Here is a 17,950-nt window from a genome sequence, read left to right as displayed (position 1 = left end):
ACAACGCCGACACCTGATTGGATATGTGAAATTAAGTGCTAAGGTAAATTTATTGCACAAAAGATTGAGAACAGACAGTGAATCTACACATGTCTGTCCCTATGTCGCAGAGACCTTCAGAGTCTCACAACGCTCACTATCCAAACTAATAGACACTGATATCGACACGGAGTCTGACTCCAGTGTCGACTACGATAATGCAAAGTTACAGCCAAAACTGGCAGAAAGGTATTCAATATATGATTATTGTAATAAAAGATGTTTCTCTAACGTCCTAGTGGATGCTGGGGACTCCGTAAGGACCATGGGGAATAGACGGGCTCCGCAGGAGACTGGGCACTCTAAGAAAGATTTAGTACTACTGGTGTGCACTGGCTCCTCCCTCTATGCCCCTCCTCCAGACCTCAGTTAGAATCTGTGCCCGGAAGGAGCTGGATGCATTTTAGTGAGCTCTCCTGAGCTTGCTATTAAGAAAGTATTTTAGTTAGGTTTTTTATTTTAAGAGAGCTTCTGCTGGCAACAGACTCTCTGCTACGTGGGACTGAGGGGAGAGAAGCAAACCTACTAACTGCGGCTAGGTTGCGCTTCTTAGGCTACTGGACACCATTAGCTCCAGAGGGATCGAACACAGGAACTTAACCTTGGTCGTCCGTTCCCGGAGCCGCGCCGCCGTCCCCCTCGCAGAGCCAGAAGACAGAAGCCGGCGGGTTGAAGCAAGAAGACGTCAAAATCGGCGGCAGAAGACTCCTGTCTTCATATGAGGTAGCGCACAGCACTGCAGCTGTGCGCCATTGCTCCCACACTAACCCACACACTCCGGTCACTGTAGGGTGCAGGGCGCAAGGGGGGCGCCCTGGGCAGCAATTGAGTACCTCCTGGCAAAAAGCAGCATATATACAGCTGGGCACTGTAATATGCATGAGCCAACGCCATTATTTTTACACAAAATCGCGGGACAGAAGCCCGCCGCTGAGGGGGCGGGGCTTCTTCCTCAGCACTCACCAGCGCCATTTTCTCTCCACAGCTCCGCTGAGGGGAAGCTCCCCAGGCTCTCCCCTGCAGACTCACGGTAGAAAGAGGGTAAAAAGAGAGGGGGGGCACATAAATTTAGCGCATTAATCATATATACAGCAGCTACTAGGTAAACACTAAGTTACTGTGTAATTCCTGGGTTATATAGCGCTGGGGTGTGTGCTGGCATACTCTCTCTCTGTCTCTCCAAAAGGCCTTGTGGGGGTCCTGTCCTCATATAGAGCATCCCCTGTGTGTGTGGTGTGTCGGTACGCTTGTGTCGACATGTTTGACGAGGAGGGCTATGTGGAGACAGAGCAGGTGCAGATGAATGACGTGTCTCCGCCGACACCTGATTGGCTGGATATGTGGAAGGTGTTAAATGATAATGTAAACTCCTTGCATAAAAGGTTGGATAAAGCTGAAACCTTGGGACAGTCGGGGTCTCAGCCCATGCCTGATCCTACAGCGCATAGGCCGTCAGGATCTCAGAAGCGCCCACTATCCCAAATTATTGACACAGATATCGACACGGATTCTGACTTTAGTGTCGATGTCGATGATGCAAAATTGCAGCCTAAAATGGCTAAAGCCATCCGCTACATAATTATAGCAATGAAGGATGTATTGCACATATCAGAGGTAAACCCTGTCCCTGACAAGAGGGTTTATATGTTTGGGGAGAAAAAGCAAGAGGTGACTTTTCCCCCTTCACATGAGTTAAATGAGTTATGTCAAAAAGCGTGGGATTCCCCTGATAGGAAAGTGCTGATTTCCAAAAGGTTACTTATGGCGTACCCTTTCCCGCCAACGGACAGGATGCGCTGGGAATCCTCCCCTAGGGTAGACAAAGCTCTGACACGCTTATCTAAGAAGGTGGCCCTGCCGTCACAGGATACGGCCTCCCTAAAGGATCCTGCGGATAGGAAGCAGGAAAGTATCCTGATTCAGGTACTCTACTTAGGCCGGCAATTGCGTCGGCCTGGATGTGTAGTGCTGTAGCAGCATGGACAGATAATCTGTCTGAGGAACTGGATACCTTGGACAAGGATACTATTTTACTGACCCTGGGGCATATAAAAGACGCTGTCCTATATATGAGGGATGCCCAGAGGACATTTGCCTACTGGGCTCTAGAATAAATGCAATGTCAATTTCTGCCAGAAGGGTCTGCAATGGACAGGTGATGCCGACTCCAAAAAGCACATGGAGGTTTTACCTTACAAGGGTGAGGAATTGTTTGGGGACGGTCTCTCGGACCTAGTTTCCACAGCTACGGCTGGGAAGTCAAATTTTTTGCCATATATTCCCTCACAGCCTAAGAAAGCACCGTATTACCAAATGCAGTCCTTTCGATCACTAAAAAGCAAGAAAGTCAGAGGTGCATCCTTTCTTGCCAGAGGCAGGGGTAGAGGAAAGAAGCTGCACCATACAGCTAGTTCCCAGGAACAGAAGTCCTCCCCGGCTTCCGCTAAATCCACCGCATGACGCTGGGGCTCCACAGGTGGAGCCAGGAGTGGTGGGGGCGCGTCTCCGAAATTTCAGCCACCAGTGGGTTCGCTCACAGGTGGATCCCTGGGCTATACAGATTGTGTCTCAGGGATACAAGCTGGAATTCGAAGTGATGCCCCCTCACCGTTACCTCAAATCGGCCCTGCCAGCTTCCCCCATGGAAAGGGAGGTAGTGTTAGTGGCAATTCACAAGTTATATCTCCAGCAGGTGGTGGTAAAGGTTCCCCTCCTTCAACAGGGAAGGGGATACTATTCTACAATGTTTGTGGTACCGAAACCGGACGGTTCGGTCAGACCCATATTGAATTTAAAGTCCCTGAACATTTATCTGAAAAGATTCAAGTTCAAAATGGAATCGCTCACAGCGGTCATTGCAAGCCTGGAAGAGGGGGATTTTATGGTGTCTCTGGACATCAAGGATGCTTATTGCATGTCCCCATTTATCCACCTCATCAGGAGTACCTCAGATTTGTGGTACAGGACTGTCATTACCAATTCCAGACTTTGCCGTTTGTGCTCTCCACGGCACCGAGAATATTTACCAAGGTAATGGCGGAAATGATGGTGCTCCTTCGAAAGCAAGGAGTCACAATTATCCCATACTTGGACGATCTCCTCATAAAGGCGAGGTCCAGAGAGCAGTTGCTGATCAGCGTAGCACACTCTCAGGAAGTGTTGCAACAGCACGGCTGGATTCTGAATATCCCAAAGTCGCAGCTGATTCCTACGACGCGTCTGCCCTTTCTGGGCATGATTCTGGACACAGACCAGAAGAAGGTGTTTCTCCCGGCGAAGAAGGCTCAGGAGCTCGTGACTCTAGTCAGAGACCTCTTAAAACCGAAACAGGTGTCGGTGCATCACTGCACGCGAGTCCTGGGAAAGATGGTGGCATCATACGAAGCCATTCCCTTCGGCAGGTTCCATGCGAGGATCTTTCAGTGGGATCTGTTGGACAAGTGGTCCGGATCGCATCTTCAGATGCATCGGCTGATCACCCTATCCCCCAGGGCCAGGGTGTCTCTTCTGTGGTGGCTGCAGAGTGCTCACCTTCTCGAGGGCCGCAGGTTCGGCATACAGGACTGGGTCCTGGTGACCACGGATGCGAGCCTCCGAGGATGGGGGGCAGTCACTCAGGGAAGAAACTTTCAAGGGTTGTGGTCAAGTCAGGAGGCTTGTCTGCACATAAATATCCTGGAACTAAGGGCCATATACAACGTCCTGAGTCAAGCGGAGCCTCTGCTTCGCAACCAACCGGTGCTGATTCAGTCAGACAACATCACCGCTGTGGCTCATGTAAACCGCCAGGGCGGCACAAGAAGCAGGGTGGCGATGGCGGAAGCCACCAGGATTCTTCGTTGGGCGGAGAATCACGTGCAAGCACTGTCAGCAGTGTTCATTCCGGGAGTGGACAACTGGGAAGCAGACTTCCTCAGCAGGCACGACCTCCACCCGGGAGAGTGGGGACTTCATCAAGAAGTCTTCACGCAGATTACAAATCGATGGGAACTGCCACAGGTAGACATGATGGCATCCCGCCTCAACAAAAAGCTAAAAAGGTATTGCGCCAGGTCAAGGGACCCTCAGGCGATAGCTGTGGACGCACTAGTGACACAGTGGGTGTTCCAGTCGGTCTATGTATTTCCTCCTCTTCCTCTCATACCCAAGGTGCTGAGAATCGTAAGAAAAAGAGGAGTAAGAACAATACTCATTGTTCCGGATTGGCCAAGAAGGACTTGGTACCCGGAACTGCAAGAAATGCTCACAGAGGACCCATGGCCTCTGCCTCTCAGACAGGACCTGTTGCAACAGGGGCCCTGTCTGTTCCGAGACTTACCGTGGCTGCGTTTGACGGCATGGCGGTTGAACGCCGGATCCTAGCAGAAAAAGGCATTCCGGATGAAGTTATTCCTACGCTAATAAAGGCTAGGAAGGACGTGACAGCAAAACACTATCACCATATATGGCGAAAATATGTTGCTTGGTGTGAGGCCAGGAAGGCCCCTACAGATGAATTCCAGCTGGGCCGGTTCCTGCACTTCCTACAGTCTGGAGTGACTATGGGCTTGAAGTTGGGGTCCATAAAGGTCCAGATTTCAGCCCTATCCATTTTCTTTCAAAAAGAACTGGCTTCTCTTGCTGAGGTTCAGATGTTTGTTAAGGGAGTGCTGCATATTCAGCCCCCTTTTGTGCCACCAGTGGCACCTTGGGATCTCAATGTGGTGTTGGGTTTCCTGAAATCCCACTGGTTTGAGCCACTTAAGACCGTGGAGCTAAAGTATCTCACGTGGAAGGTGGTCATGCTATTGGCCTTAGCTTCGGCTAGGCGTGTGTCAGAATTGGCGGCTTTGTCATGTAAAAGCCCCTATCTGGTTTTCCATGTGGACAGGGCAGAATTACGGACTCGTCCACAATTTCTGCCGAAGGTGGTGTCATCTTTTCATTTGAACCAACCTATTGTGGTGCCTACGGCTACTCGTGACTTGGAGGATTCCAAGTTGCTTGATGTAGTCAGGGCTTTGAAGATTTATGTGGCCAGAACGGCTTGAGTCAGGAAAACTGACTCGCTGTTTATCCTGTATGCATCCAACAAGCTGGGTGCTCCTGCTTCAAAGCAAATTATTGCTCGCTGGATCTGTAACACGATTCAGCAGGCTCATTCTGCGGCGGGATTGCCGCATCCAAAATCGATAAAAGCCCATTCCACAAGGAAAGTGGGCTCTTCTTGGGCGGCTGCCCGAGGGGTCTCTGCATTACAGCTTTGCCGAGCAGCTACTTGGTCGGGTTCAAACACCTTTGCAAAATTCTACAAGTTTGATACCCTGGCTGAGGAGGACTTTGTGTTTGCCCATTCGGTACAGCAGAGTCATCCGCACTCTCCTGCCCGTTTGGGAGCTTTGGTATAATCCCCATGGTCCTTACGGAGTCCCCAGCATCCACTAGGACGTTAGAGAAAATAAGATTTTACTCACCGGTAAATCTATTTCTCGTAGTCCGTAGTGGATGCTGGGCGCCCGTCCCAAGTGCGGACTTTCTGCAATACGTGTATATAGTTATTGCTTAATAAAGGGTTATGTTATGTTGGCATCCGTGGTTGATGCTTTGTTGTTGTTCATACTGTTAACTGGGTATGTTATCACAAGTTATACGGTGTGATTGGTGTGGCTGGTATGAGTCTTATCCTGGATTCCAAAATCCTTTCCTTGTAATGTCAGCTCTTCCGGGCACAGTTTCCTTAACTGAGGTCTGGAGGAGGGGCATAGAGGGAGGAGCCAGTGCACACCAGTAGTACTAAATCTTTCTTAGAGTGCCCAGTCTCCTGCGGAGCCCGTCTATTCCCCATGGTCCTTACGGAGTCCCCAGCATCCACTACGGACTATGAGAAATAGATTTACCGGTGAGTAAAATCTTATTTTTGCATATCACTGATGACTCATCTGTCCCTGACACAAGGGTACACATGTTTAAGGGGAAGAAAGCTGAGGTAAATTTCCCTCCTCTCATGAAGAAAAAGAGCGGGAATCTCCAGACAAAAGACTGCAGATTCCCACAAAGAATTCTCAGGGAGTATCCTTTCCCTACTAGGGCCAGGATACGATGGGAATCTTCCCCTAGGGTGGACTAAGCTTTGTCATGTTTACCCAAAAGGTAGCGCTGACTTAACAGCTATCCTCAGGAATCCTGCAGATAGCATGCAGGAAAAGTACTTTGAAGTCCATTTACACACATTCTGGTACACTACTCAGACCGGCGATTGTGTCGGCATGGGTTTATAGCGCTGTAGCAGCGTGGACAGATACCTTATCAGCGGAGATTGAAACCCTAGATAAGGATACCATGTTATTGACCCTAGTATATGTATGTATGTATATATATATGATGCTGTCTTTTATATATATATATATATATATATAGAAGCAAAGAAAGGACCGGCACTCCTCTTCCCGGACTTAATGCTTGGGTGCCCTCCCAGGTAGAATTGGATAAAGGGTAACAAAGCAGGCGGCACTCCAAGGCTGTGGTAGATTAAAGTGTATTACACACAAAACATAGTCCAACGTTTCGGGGTCCAAGCGCCCCTTTGTCAAGGTGAACACTGTTCACCTTGACAAAGGGGCGCTTGGACCCCGAAACGTTGGACTATGTTTTGTGTGTAATACACTTTAATCTACCACAGCCTTGGAATGCCGCCTGCTTTGTTACCCTTTATATATATATATATATATATATATATATATATAAAACATGCCCAAAGAGACATCAGTCTACTGTGTTCTAGAGTCAACGCTATGTAGATTTCTGCTAGACGTGTCCTGTGGAACATGCATTGGACAGGTGATGCCGACTAAAAGAGGCATATGGAAGGTTTACCTTACAAGGCTGAGGAATTGTGTGGAGAAGGGCTCTCGGACCTGGTCTCCACAGCTATCGCTGGTAATTCTGATCTTTTGCCTTATATTCCCTCACAGCCTAAGAAAGCACGACATTATCAAATGCAGTCTTTTCGGTCGCAGAATTCAAGAAAGTACGAGGAGCGTCCTTTCTTACCAGAGGTAAGGGCACAGCTAGTTCACAGGAACAGAAGTCCTACCCGGCCTCTACTACATCCACCGCATGACTCTGGAGCTCCGCAAAGGGAGTCCGTCCCAGTGGGAGCACGTCTTCGACTCTTCAGCCACATCTGAGTTCACTCACAGGTGGATCCCGGGGCAATAAAAATTGTTTCTCAGGGTTACAAGCTGGAATTCGAAAGGTGCCTCCTCGCCGGTTTTTCCTTATCGGACCTACCGGCTTCTCCCCTAGAAAGGGAGATAATATTAAATACAATTCACACATTGTATCTCCAACAGGTGGTGCTCAAGGTTCCCCTCCTGCAACAAGGAAGGCGATATGACTCAACCTTGGCTGTAGTCCCGAAACCGTACGGTTCGGTCAGACCTATTTTAAAATTAAAATCTCTGAACCTATATGGGAAAAGGTTCAAATTTAAAGTAGAATCGCCCAGAGCGATCATCGCCAGCCTGAAAGGGGGGGATTTGATGGTGTATCTAGACATAAAGGCTGCATACCTTCATGTTCCCATTTATCCACCCCATCAGGCGTACCTGACACTTGCGGTATAGGATTGTCATTACCAATTTCAGGGTAATTGGCGGAAATAATGGTGCTCCTACGCAAGCAAGGAGTCAGTTATCCCATACTTGGACGATCTCCTAATAAGGGCAAGATCAAAAGAGCAGTTGTTCAACAGCGTGTCACTTTCGCTGAAGGTGTCACAGCAACACGGCTGGATTCTCAATTTCCCGAGGTCACAGTTGGTTCCTATAACTCGTCTGCCCTTCTTGGGTATGATTCTGGATACAGACCAGAAATGGGTTTACCTTCAGATAGAGAAGGCCCAGGAACTCATAACTCTAGTCAGGGACCTATTGAAACCAAGACAGGTGTCAGTGCATCACTGCCCTCGAGTCCTGGGAAAAACATTCCCTTAGGCAGATTCCATGCGAGGACTTCAAATGGGACCTACTGGACAAGTGGTCCGGGTCACATCTACAGATTAATCAGTTGATCACCCTATCCCCCAGGGCCAAGGTATCTCTCCTGTGGTGGCTGCAGAGTACTCGCCTTATAGAGGGCCGCAGATTCGGCATTCAGGACTGGATCCTGGTGACCACGGACTCGAGCCTCCGAGGCTGGGGAGCAGTCACACAGGGAAGAAATTTCCAAGGTCTTTTGGTCAAGTCAAGAGACTTGTCTTCACATCCACATATTGGAACTAAGGGCCATATACAACGCCCTACGTCAAGCGGAGACCTTTCATCGCGACCAACCGGTTCTGATCCAGTCAGACAACGTCACCGCAGTAGCTCATGTAAACCGCCAAGGCGGCACAAGGAGCAGAGTGGCGATGGCGGAAGCCACCAGAATTCTTTGCTGTGCGGAGAATCATGTAAGAGCACTGTCAACAGTGTTCATTCCGGAAGTGAACAACTGGGAAGCAGACTTCCTCACCAGACATACGTCCTGGAGAGTGGAGACTTCATCAGGAAGTCTTCGCACAGATTGCAGTTCGGTGGGGACTGCCACAGATAGACATGATGGCGTCCCGCCTCAACAAAAAGCTGCAGAGTTATTGCGTCTGGTCAAGAGACCCTCAGGCAGTAGCGGTAGACGCCCTAGTGACACAGTGGTTGTTCCAGTCAGTCTATGTATTTCCTCCTCTTCCTCTCATACCCAAGGGTTGAGAGTAATAAGAAAAAGGAGGAGTGAGAACAATCCTCATTGTTCCAGATTGGCCACGAAGGATCTGGTATCCAGATCTGCAGGAAATGCTTACAGAAGATCCGTGGCCTCTTCCTCTAAGGCAGGACCTGTTGCAACAGGGCCCATGTCTGTTCCAAGACTTACCGCGGCTGCGTTTGACGGCAGGGCGGTTGAACGCCGGATCCTAGCGGAAAAAGGCATTGCGGATGAGGTCATTCCTACACTGATAAAGGCTAGGAAGGACGTGACATCTAAACATTATCACCGTATATGGCGAAAATATGTTTCTTGGTGTGAGGCCAGGAATGCTCCTACGGAAGAATTCCACCTGGGCCGTTTCCTTCACTTCCTACAAACTGGAGTGAATTTGGGCCTAAAACTTAGTCTCCATTAAGGTTCAGATTTCGTCCCTATCTATTTTCTTTCAAAAAGAATTGGCTTCTCTCCCAGAAGTTCAGACTTTTGTGAAGGGAGTGCTGCATTTTCAGCCTCCTTTTGTACCTCTGGTGAAGCCCTTGGACCTTAACGTGGTGTTAAGTTTCCTTAAGTCACACTGGTTTGAACCACCTAAAACGGTAGAGTTAAAATATCTCACTTGGAAGGTGGTCATGTTATTAGCCTTGGCTTCGGCTAGGCAAGTGTCGGAATTGCGGCTTTGTTTCATAAAAGCCCCTATCTGGTTTTCCATGTCGATAGAGCGGAGTTGCGGACACGTCCTCAATTCCTGCCTAAGGTGGTATCATCCTTTCATATGAACCAGCCTATTGTGGTGCCTGTGGCTACGCGTGACTTGGAGGATTCCAAGTCCCTGGATGTGGTCAGGGCTTTGAAAATTTACGTAGCCAGAACGGCTAGAATCAGAAAAACAGAATCACTGTTTGTCCTGTATGCTGCCAACAAGCTTGGCCCTCCTGCTTCAAAGCAGACTATTGCTCGCTGGATTTGTAACACCATTCAGCAGGATCATTCTACGGCTGGATTGCCATTGCCTAGATCGGTTAGGGCCCATTCCACTAGAAGGTGGGCTCTTCTTGGGCGGCTGCCTGAGGGGTCTCTGCATTACAGTTGTGCCGAGCTGCTACTTGGTCAGGTTCAAACACTTTTGCTAAGTTCTACAAGTTTGATACCCTGGCTGAGGAGGACCTCTTGTTTGCTCAATTGGTGCTGCAGAGTCATCCGCACTCTCCCGCCCGTTTGGGAGCTTTGGTATAATCCCCATGGTCCTTACGGAGTCCCCAGCATCCTCTAGGACGTTAGAGAAAATAAGATTTTACTTACTGGTAAATCTATTTCTCGTAGTCCGTAGAAGATGCTGGGCGCCCGTCCCAAGTGCGGACTTCTTCTGCAATACTTGTATATAGTTATTGCTTCAATAAGGGTTACGTTATAGTTGCATCAGTTTTGAACTGATGATATGATGTTTTCATACTGTTAACTGGGTAGTTATCACAAGTTATACGGTGTGATTGGTGTGGCTGGTATGAATCTTGCCCTTGGATTAACAAAATCCTTTCCTCGTACTGTCCATCTCCTCTGGGTACAGTTTCTCTAACTGAGGTCTGGAGTAGGGGCATAGAGGGAGGAGCCAGTGCACACCAGGAACTAAATTCTTTCTTAAAGTGCCCATGTCTTCTGCGGAGCCCGTCTATCCCCATGGTCCTTACGAAGTCCCCAGCATCCTCTACGGACTACGAGAAATAGATTTACCGGTAAGTAAAATCTTTTTTTTTTTTTACGTGCAGTATTTTACTGCGGATAATTTAATCTCCCCCTTAGTTTGTGAGGGTATAGGTCGTTTGGTCGACACAACTTAGGTAGACAGTCATTAGGTCGACCACTATTGGTCAACATGCATTAGGTCGACAGGGCCACTAGGTTGACATGGTCATTAGGTGACATGTACTAGGTCGACATGAGTTTTTTTTTACTTTTTTTGGTGTCTTTTTCTTCGTAAATTGACTGGGAACCCCAATTAGTGCACCATGTCCCCTAGCGGGCAGGTTACCGTTCCCAATTGTAGTCCACGTGTATCGTAAAGTATGAAAAAAATGCAAAAAATTGGAAATTTAAAAAAAACCTCATGTCGACCTTTTGAACTGTCTACCTAGTACCTGTCGACCTAATGACCTGTCAACCTAGTGACCCTGTTGACCTAATGCACATCGACCAATAGTGGTTGACCTAATGATCGTATCCCGTCTGTGAAGGTCCTGGGGAAGAGGTTGCCATGCTAGGAAGAAGTTGTTTCTCTGAGTGTGTGGCTTTGCAGAAATGTACTGTGTGGATTCACGGTAGGGGACAGTCAGTGATGTCACACCAGTAGTCTGACTGTGGGGGGGGGGGGATTTATCATCTTCGAGAGATACAGTTCCAACCAAGCAGCTCCTAATACTCCTTTCAGGCAGAGGAAAGGACTCAGGAATTTAACAGGGCAAGTTGAGTCAAGAAAGGGACCACCTGGGTCATAACACAGAGAGTGTGACACAGGTAAAGACTGTTTGCCCTGGCAGCTTCCCCTGTCAGAATCCTTGCCCCAGTGATTTCATCCCTTGTGTGAAAGGGGGTACTAAGCAGGGACTGGGATCCAACACATGTTCAAAAAGCCAGGGAGAAAAATAAGGTCTAAGCCCTGGCTTCTGTCTTAAAGGGGTATAACTGTCATTTTACAGGTTGTTATAGAAAAAATATAGTAAGGAGCTGATTGGTTGGTACTTCAGCTCTCTCCACCTGGTCTCTCTCCAAGCTCTTATAAATCTCCCCCTGGGAGTTTTATCTGCACTTGAGCTGCACCCAACATATGGGCAAGCAGACAGTATCCAAGTCGCTGAAGGGGAAAAGGAGATAAAGGGCCAGATCCTTGGTGACATGGACTAGGGAGAGAACATGAGGGAAAAGGGGCCTTGCCTGTGAGAGCTTACATACTAAGATGAAGAGGTGAATGGACGGAGGTTGAAATGGGAAGTCTACATGTGAAAGTGTTGAGGAGATAAGTGGCAAATTTTGATGAGGGCTGATAATCTTTAGTAGAAAGGAGTCTAAAAGGGCACATTTTTAAAGCTAGGATGACCTGACAAAATGAGGGAGTGTGTTCCAGAAGAGGGTGGCACAATGGGCAAAATCTTGGAAGGAAGAGGAAGTGATCAGGGTGGAGATAAGGTGGCGGTCAGAGGAGAAGCAGAGGGAGTAGAAGGGAGTGTGGACAGAGATGAGGTGGGGGTCAGTGGTTTAGTGCTTTAGGAATGTTGTAGAGGTGTGGTAGGGCAGTAATACTCTTAGTGGTTTTTATGATAGCACTTTGCAGTCTGTTTTACTTTCTTGCTCTATGTATTTGAATGTCCGTTTGGTGGTTCATCAATGACTTAAGAGAATACCAGAGCAAGATAACATTGCATACATGCTTTTGGAACTCTGGTACTTTGTTCTCCTGGTAGGACTGATCTTTCAAATCATTGAAGTCCATAAAGTAAACACAACTAGGGAAGACTCTTTATATTGAGTACATTGCTCCGGAGTGTCTAAGTTTAGCAACAGCCGGCAGCCTCTGGGTGCTTCCTTTCCCAGAATCCTTCCTCTATGCTCCCACTCCCCCACTGCCCCCACCATCCCAAGACAGCACTGGCTGTCTGTCACACAGCAAAACCATTCCGAGGTCATGTTTCTCAGCTGCTCAGTGTTGGAAGGCTTCAGTAAAAGATAGTTTTGTTGTTGCTGGGAATTTGGTTTTGTCGGGACAAGGCAAAACGCAGGGCTCTATTTTTGCTGTACAATGCTGGCATCTTGGAGCCGAGCGCTGGCCTTAGAGTGCAAGATTCAGACAGTCTCCATGCTGCAGGGAGTTTAAGCAAAGGAGATCACCTAAATTCCTTGAACTCGTGGTCCCTACTCTTTTAGAGCACCCAAACTTCAGACGCAGTTCTTGAGAGCTGGTCCTCCAAGATGATGATAAAGGAGGCGTCGCTGAGAAGGGACCCCGATTTAAGGGGTGAACTGGCCTTTCTGGCAAGGGGCTGTGATTTTGTGCTCCCATCCAGATTTAAAAAGAGGATCAAGTCTTTTCAGCAAGCTCAGGTTTGTTATTTTCTTCGAGCGGGCTCAGAGACTAGAGCTATTGGAGTAGTGGTTTTGGACTGTTAAATGGGGGAGTGGGTGTTGAACTCCTGTCCTCATTCACAATTGTAGCAAATAATTATTAGAAATGATGGTTATTAGTATAACTGCAGGTAGGGAAGAAGTGCATTGTTGAGCTTCAGATTGGGGAAGGATATAAAAGGAAACTTGTTATAAGTGGATTTCGGAGCCCATGCGTTGTTTACGACAATGTTACAGTACATGGGTGAGAAAAAAACTTAATAACAAGTATAGGTTTAAGGAGAGGTAATGTGTGGTTTTAATGAGCTGAATAATGACTTGTGGTGCCGAGCTAATGAGAAGTTATAGGCTGTAAAGTATACATTGTGGGAGGAGCTGGAAAAGACACATATACAATGGTCGCAAGGATTGAGATTGTATAAGCAATGTGATTGGAGAAGTTGGAAGCTCGTAGGGCAGGGATGATGGTTTGTCCTGCCACTGCATGATGTAATAGTGGAGACATACACTGGTACAACTTCCGAACACATTATACTGTATAGCAAATAGAAGATATAGATCCACTAGACTTTCTATCCTATGTCTGAACTGTCCAGGTACTTTCTGTAATCCGAATCAGAATTTCATTAGACATATGTTCTTTGTTTGCCTGTATATTCTCAGAATTGTGTATGCTTTGGCTCTCACCTGATGTTCACCAAATGTATCAGTTGTTGTTTATAACAGTTACCACGGTGAATAGATAACGCAGGAAGTTATGCAGCACAGCCATTCATTAAAAGTGTTATGGGTTATCATCCTTCTTTTTATTTGTGCTTTTGCAGCTTGGGGCAGCTCATTTTAGCTTATCCTGGGTAGAGATCTGAGCTGCACCACATGTCCCCTGGTAAAAATAGGTTTCCAAGATTGAAGTTGATGTTGCTTGAGCTGCTATTTGCAGGTGGAATGTGGCATTGGGCAGAATTGCTGTATTCTCATTGTGTCATGGGAAGGCGTTCTGGACACTGCTAAAATAGATAATGTAATACAGTAACTTGTCAAATCATAAAGAGTTCTCATTGCTGCTTTTTCAAAAGGCCTACTATAGTAGACAACAATTAAAACTATTTTAAAAGAAGCCTGATATATTGCTATAGAATGGGAATATAGAGGCATATAAACGCGGGTGAGGACATAGCTTATGCTGTTTTTTTCATAGACTTGTTTTAGTTAGGCATTGGAAATGTTTATGTACTCCAGAGCATAATTGTCAGACTACTAAGGGGGCAATTCAATTAGTGACAATGTACACCATGTGCTGTGCAGCAATGACACATCCTGTCCGTCCGCATTACAGATTTTGTCATGTACCCCAAAGAGTTATGCAGGAAAACTTGCGATCTCTGATATGTGCCGTCACTGTATGATATGTGCTCCCCCATGCTCTGCCGCGCATCAGCAGTAATTGAATCGCCCCCCATTGTGTGTGCCAAGGGATTCAATATGGCCTTAAAGCATCCCTTTTTCTGTTCTCAGCCGATGTCACATCTCTCACTGAGGCCATAAATCCCCTTGTGGATTGACACGCTGCATTCTCACGAACATTGGTTCCGCCCACAAAATGTCTGCCCCCACGGGGCCCAGGCCACGAGCACACTTTAGAAATGCAGGGGGCCTTGGTGCTTGCATATAATAATTTGAGTCCAAGTTTATGAAATTTGGAAACCTTCCATAGCTGTAAGTGGGAATGTTTGCACATGATGTAAGTTTGTACATCTATTACATGGTGGTTACGTGTGTTGTCTGGGGTGCTGGTGTTAGATGTATACATTGGGCGATGGTCAGCGGGGCTTGCATGCCATGTATTTTAAGAATGTGCACCCAGATGTCATCAGCTCTATTTATAGTGGCTAGTGTACAGTGTCTTTAAAGAACATCGCTTTCACAGTAGGTTCATGCCAAATCACAAATCAAGCACAGGCTTGTTCCTTAGCTTGGTGGCTGCTTCTTCTCCTGTGTCTATCTCTAACCTGCCATTACAGACATTTCCCCACAGTGCATAAGGTGGGAATTCTGAGAATACAAACATGACCGCAGCAACAGAACAGGATTTCCAGGGATACTGTTGGCCAGTGACAGTGCATGTATTCACATTTCATGCATGACCCTCTATAGCGGTGTTTCCCAACCTCTATCCTCACGACACACTAGTCCAGTTTTTAGTGATATCCATGCTTGAGCAAATATGGTTAAATCAAAATAAATGAAGTACTAATTGCCATCTGTGTAATGATGGATATCCTTAAAACGTGGACTGTTAAGCCATCCCTTGAGAACCTAAAAAAGCAAGTAACTAACTGGGGGGGGGTTTACACTGCAGGTTAGATTGGAGTTTATACCCCCCTCTCCCAAACCTAAATTTTTCTGCACACGTTACATCAGCCCCACCTGCATGCTATTGCCAGGGTCCAGTTACTTGTTCTCTCTTGCTTTTCCCATGTCAGAATCGGGTCCTCTGTTTCTGTGCCCGTGTTTGATGACGATACGTGTAACCAGCACATGTACCTATCTTTCTCTAAGCACATTGTTCTTAGTTATTACAGGCTTGAAAATATATTAAATCCAAAATAAATATCTTCATTTTTAATTAGCATTGTATCCGTAATACATTAAAAGATAATTAATGCTACGGACATTTGCCAAATTGTAGAGCGGCTAAATGTAAGCAAGTCAGAATATTTGTAACACATTTTGCATTCCAATAAAATAGATGAAAATTGAGGCAATTTCTAACAAGTAATAATAATAATTATTATTGTTGTTATCATGTTTTCAGGTCTCTGCACAGGTGAACTAATTTGTACCAATGATATTTTTTTCTTCTTCAATTTATCAGTATGGGAAATGGGGATACACCCCTCCCAATGTGGGACAGTTTTCAAAATGATCTGTGAAAGAGATTCTGTGCAATAATGCCACTCAGTAGATCCATTGACTGGGAAATAATATTTATTTCTTTAATTGATCAGCATTCCGCTATGTATAACTATAATATACACCAGTGAAGCCTCTGTCTTATACCCCTTTTCCACTAGCTCAAAAAACACGGGTAAATGCACGGGGGAGCGCATTTACCCGTGTTTCCCAGCGCTGCCCCTGCCGTGTCAATAGCAGCATCACCAACCCGGCAATATGCCGGGGTGGTGAGCGCAGTGGGGAAAGGGGGCTGAGCACGGGCCGCAGCCGGGTAGCACCCGTGTCAGGCTCCCGGCTACGACCTGTGCTCAGTAGTGGAAAAGGGGTATTAATTTGACTCCACACGGGAAACCTCGCCCGTTCCAGACATTGGAAAGGATTGACAGACTGACGCTTTCTCTATAAGTTCCCAACTCTGCTCTTCACATAGCTACAACAGTTCACATTTCCAAGTTTTCTCTCTATCAGAAATCATGCACAGGTAACTTTTATACCCCTTTCATACTGAGCTGAGAACCCTAGTTATTGCCGGGGGAAGTCGAAGCGACCTGGGTCCCAACTCTGTGGGAAATGGGAGACACGGGTTGTGCAACACCGGTCCGTGCCCCAGGTTGCGAACAGGTATATTCCTGGTCCGACCTGGGTCGGCAGCACTGTGAAAGGCAGGCCTGGGTCAGGCCTAACAGGCTGCTGTTTTGCAGGCTCAGGAGATTACGTCATCTTCTTCAAGCATCCAGTGTGGACAGCGACAACCTATGTCCCGGCGTTGGTATGAAAGGGTAAGTACTTCTGAAGCCCCAGCTCCAACGCGTATCCAGTATCCCGGGTCGGAGACCGGGCTTCTCACTGAAAGGGGTTAGTATGCTTTGCGGGGTGAGTCATTATAATGTTTCCACAGACAGAAATACTGACACCATGTGCTGGTAAGTGTTCATGAGGACCAGATTTGGGAAACACTGACCTGTAACTTCAGATCATGTTTGTCTGTGATGAAATGTTGTAAAATCTCATCTGACCAGTAGTATATCATTAGTACAGGTTGAGTATCTCTTATCCAAAATGCTTGGGACCAGAAGTATTTTGGATATGGGATTTTTCCGTATTTTGGAATAATTGCATACCATAATGAGATATCATGGAGATGGGAAACAATTCTAAGCACAGAATACACTTCTGATTCATATACACCTCAAGGCCCGTACACACTGGTCGATATATCGGCTGTTCTCCTGAACGGCGGATATATCGCGGGACCGTCGGCCAGTGTGTACGTCCGATACATCTGTGAACTCCGTCGTTCACAGACGTATCGCGTCGGCCGCACAGCACAGCCGACGGCCAATATATCTACCGATATATTGGCGCTTCGCTGTGTGTGTACGGGGCGGTCGGCCGACCGCCCGTATACATGCTGCTGCGGCGGCCGGCGGTGATTGACAGGTGAACTGGGCGGGCGTGTGTACACGCCCCCGCCCAGTTCATGACGTCAGTCCCCGACGGATCGAGCAGTGTGTATGCACAGCACACTGCTCGATCCGTCCATAGATATATCTGCAGATCAATTGATCTGCAGATATATCTGTTAGTGTGTACCCACCTTTATACACACAGCCTGAAGGTTATTTTAGTCAATATTTTTAATATCTTTGTGTATTAAACAAAGTTTGTGTACATTGAGCCATCAGAAAACAAAGGTTTCACTATCTCAGTCTCACTCAAAAAAATCCGTATTTCGGAATATTCCATATTTCGGAATATTTGGATATGGGATACTCAACCTGTAGTAGTGCAGGTATAGGACTTATTTGTGTAGCAGCTAATAAGACAACTTCTCCCATATCTTCATGCATAGGACGAGATTCAAATGTGTATCTGGCCGGCAGCCACTAGATGGCGTCGAACTGAGCTATTCAAATGTAGCTTCATTCAGGCGGAATCGGCTGCCGGCGTCTACATTTCACCTTGCACCTGCCAGGGGTGGCTAGCTGAAATGTGTGAAAAGTGATCCAGCCAAGTGGTACTTTTTCCGATCACGCCCATTAGTTTAGTCCGGTTTAGCGGCTAAATTCGACATTAATGGGCGCCATCAGCGTGATAGGCAACATTAATTGTATATTGCCTC

At 47.0% G+C, this 17,950-nt stretch overlaps 1 protein-coding gene across 3 annotated transcripts in view; it reads left to right on the top strand.

Moving 5' to 3' along the window:
- PPP2R3A (protein phosphatase 2 regulatory subunit B''alpha) overlaps positions 1-17,950 on the top strand; it is a 411,391-nt gene that overhangs the window by 323,526 nt on the left and 69,915 nt on the right. Inside the window, exon 1 of one of the 3 annotated variants that reach the window (XM_063915515.1) lies at positions 12,422-12,852. The exons of the other annotated variants lie outside the window; for them this stretch is intronic. Coding sequence (XP_063771585.1) covers positions 12,721-12,852 — 132 coding nt within the window. The 5' untranslated portion in view covers positions 12,422-12,720. Of the gene's footprint in view, positions 1-12,421; positions 12,853-17,950 lie in introns of those variants that run through there. 3 annotated transcript variants of the gene reach the window in all.

This window comes from Pseudophryne corroboree, chromosome 4 (genome assembly GCF_028390025.1).
Source record: "Pseudophryne corroboree isolate aPseCor3 chromosome 4, aPseCor3.hap2, whole genome shotgun sequence".
Taxonomy (NCBI): domain Eukaryota; kingdom Metazoa; phylum Chordata; class Amphibia; order Anura; family Myobatrachidae; genus Pseudophryne; species Pseudophryne corroboree.
The sequence above is the reverse complement of the archived record's forward strand: the minus strand, read 5'-3'. Positions and strand labels throughout refer to the sequence as shown.